The 1,568-nt window shown below is 41.3% G+C and overlaps 1 protein-coding gene across 1 annotated transcript in view; it reads right to left on the bottom strand.

Moving 5' to 3' along the window:
- Positions 1-264: 264 nt before the first annotated feature.
- Positions 265-1,568, bottom strand: part of LOC143023568 (uncharacterized) — a 1,674-nt gene continuing 370 nt past the window's right edge. The window contains exon 1 of the mRNA XM_076182156.1: positions 265-1,568. This exon is cut by the window's right edge and continues 370 nt beyond it. Within this exon, the coding sequence (XP_076038271.1) occupies positions 265-1,568 (1,304 nt within the window).

Below are 1,568 nucleotides of genomic sequence, written 5' to 3'. Positions count from 1 at the left end.
TTGCCATTACAGCTTCATCCCAAACGATTAAGGATGTCATCTCCAATAACCTGGCCATTTCACTATTTCTCTTGACGTTGCAGGACCGTACATCATTATGTTCCATTATTGGTATCTTAAACATGTTGTGGGCTGTTCTTCCTCCATGAAGTACGGTTGCAGCAATCCCAGATGAGGCAACAGCCAACGCAATCTTCTCTGTTGATCTCGCTGTGTCTAGAAGAACGTTAAGAAGGAATGATTTCCCAGTTCCTCCCGGGGCGTTTACGAAAAAGCCATTGTTGGGATATTTGTGTCATTTTCTACTCTATCCATTATGACATCATAGCAATGTCTTTGTTGCTCGTTCATGACCAACAGTTTTTCGGCCACTTCCTCTCGTAATCTTGCCTTGTTGTATGACTTTTCTCTTCTAATTATGTTTGTCACTTTCTGTCCATGTCTTGAGGGGGGTAATCCGTATTCCTCAATCTTGCCGCCTCCGCAGTTGTATACTTTTTCTTGTATGTCGTCCAGGGCATCTTTGTATATTTCATCATTGTATTCTGTTAAACCTCTCATGTAAAGGTAATCGCTGGCAAACAGATCCTTGGTTTCCTCCCATATACTTCTTTGATCTTCCAAATCCGAAAATACTAACATGCTGGCGTATGTACTTCTGAGTTGATCTCTATTATTGGTATAGGATATGATCTCCATTATGGTCTTCAGCCAGGTATCCTCGTCGTTCAGTAGACCCATTGCCTTCACTGCTTCTCTATAGGTTTCGTACGTGACACCTTCCACTGTTCTTAGGCTCTCGTAAGATGTGGGTCCCCTTTTATGTGTCAGAAGCATACGAAGATAGAACAGCTCAACTGTCTTGTTAGTAACTGCTCTTATTCTTCCAAGAGCAGCTGTTCTTGTTTTTCTTTCAGTCCACTGAGCCTTCGTTTTATTGTAAACGAAGTGGTTTGGTAGTTCATGATACTGTAGGCTCGCCGCGAAGTTGTTTTCCTTACATAGCTTGAAGTATGCTGTAAGTTGTGTATCCTTCTCAATTTTATCGCGCAAGATCGACGTATGCTCATTCTCTCTGAAGAATATTTCGTTCTCGCCTTCTAGATGTAGATCTAGTGTTGTCACAGAAGGAAAACTCTTGTGGATAGGGAATTTAAAGATTTTCCACGTCGCTTCATTTGAGTTGACGTATCTAGCGTCTTGATAATTTTTCACTTCGTTGACAATTTCACTGTCCTTGTCGGTCTTTGAGAACAATATCCTGTCACAACCCTTATTGACATACTTTGTTACGTATGCAATAGCCTTGATGGAGTTGGAACACTCTACGTTTATGTGAGCGTTATATCGAAGGCATAGATATGGGTTATAGGGTACTACCCACGAATTGTCCACTTTAATCATTTTCCCTTTCACTTTCTTATCGAAACTGTTACCTCCACTTCCAATGGCCCTTCTTTTGTATAAGGGATAACCATTATTGCCAAACAATAATGTGTCCCTACAGGGCTTTGGGAAACCTTTTCCACAACAGTTCTTCCCTGCTACAGCAGAAGATTGTTGACAAC

This window comes from Oratosquilla oratoria, unplaced genomic scaffold, assembly GCF_046742065.1.
Source record: "Oratosquilla oratoria isolate Oo_2021 unplaced genomic scaffold, ASM4674206v1 SCAFFOLD51, whole genome shotgun sequence".
Taxonomy (NCBI): domain Eukaryota; kingdom Metazoa; phylum Arthropoda; class Malacostraca; order Stomatopoda; family Squillidae; genus Oratosquilla; species Oratosquilla oratoria.
Note: the sequence above shows the minus strand (reverse complement) of the source record. Positions and strands in the feature narration are given on the sequence as shown.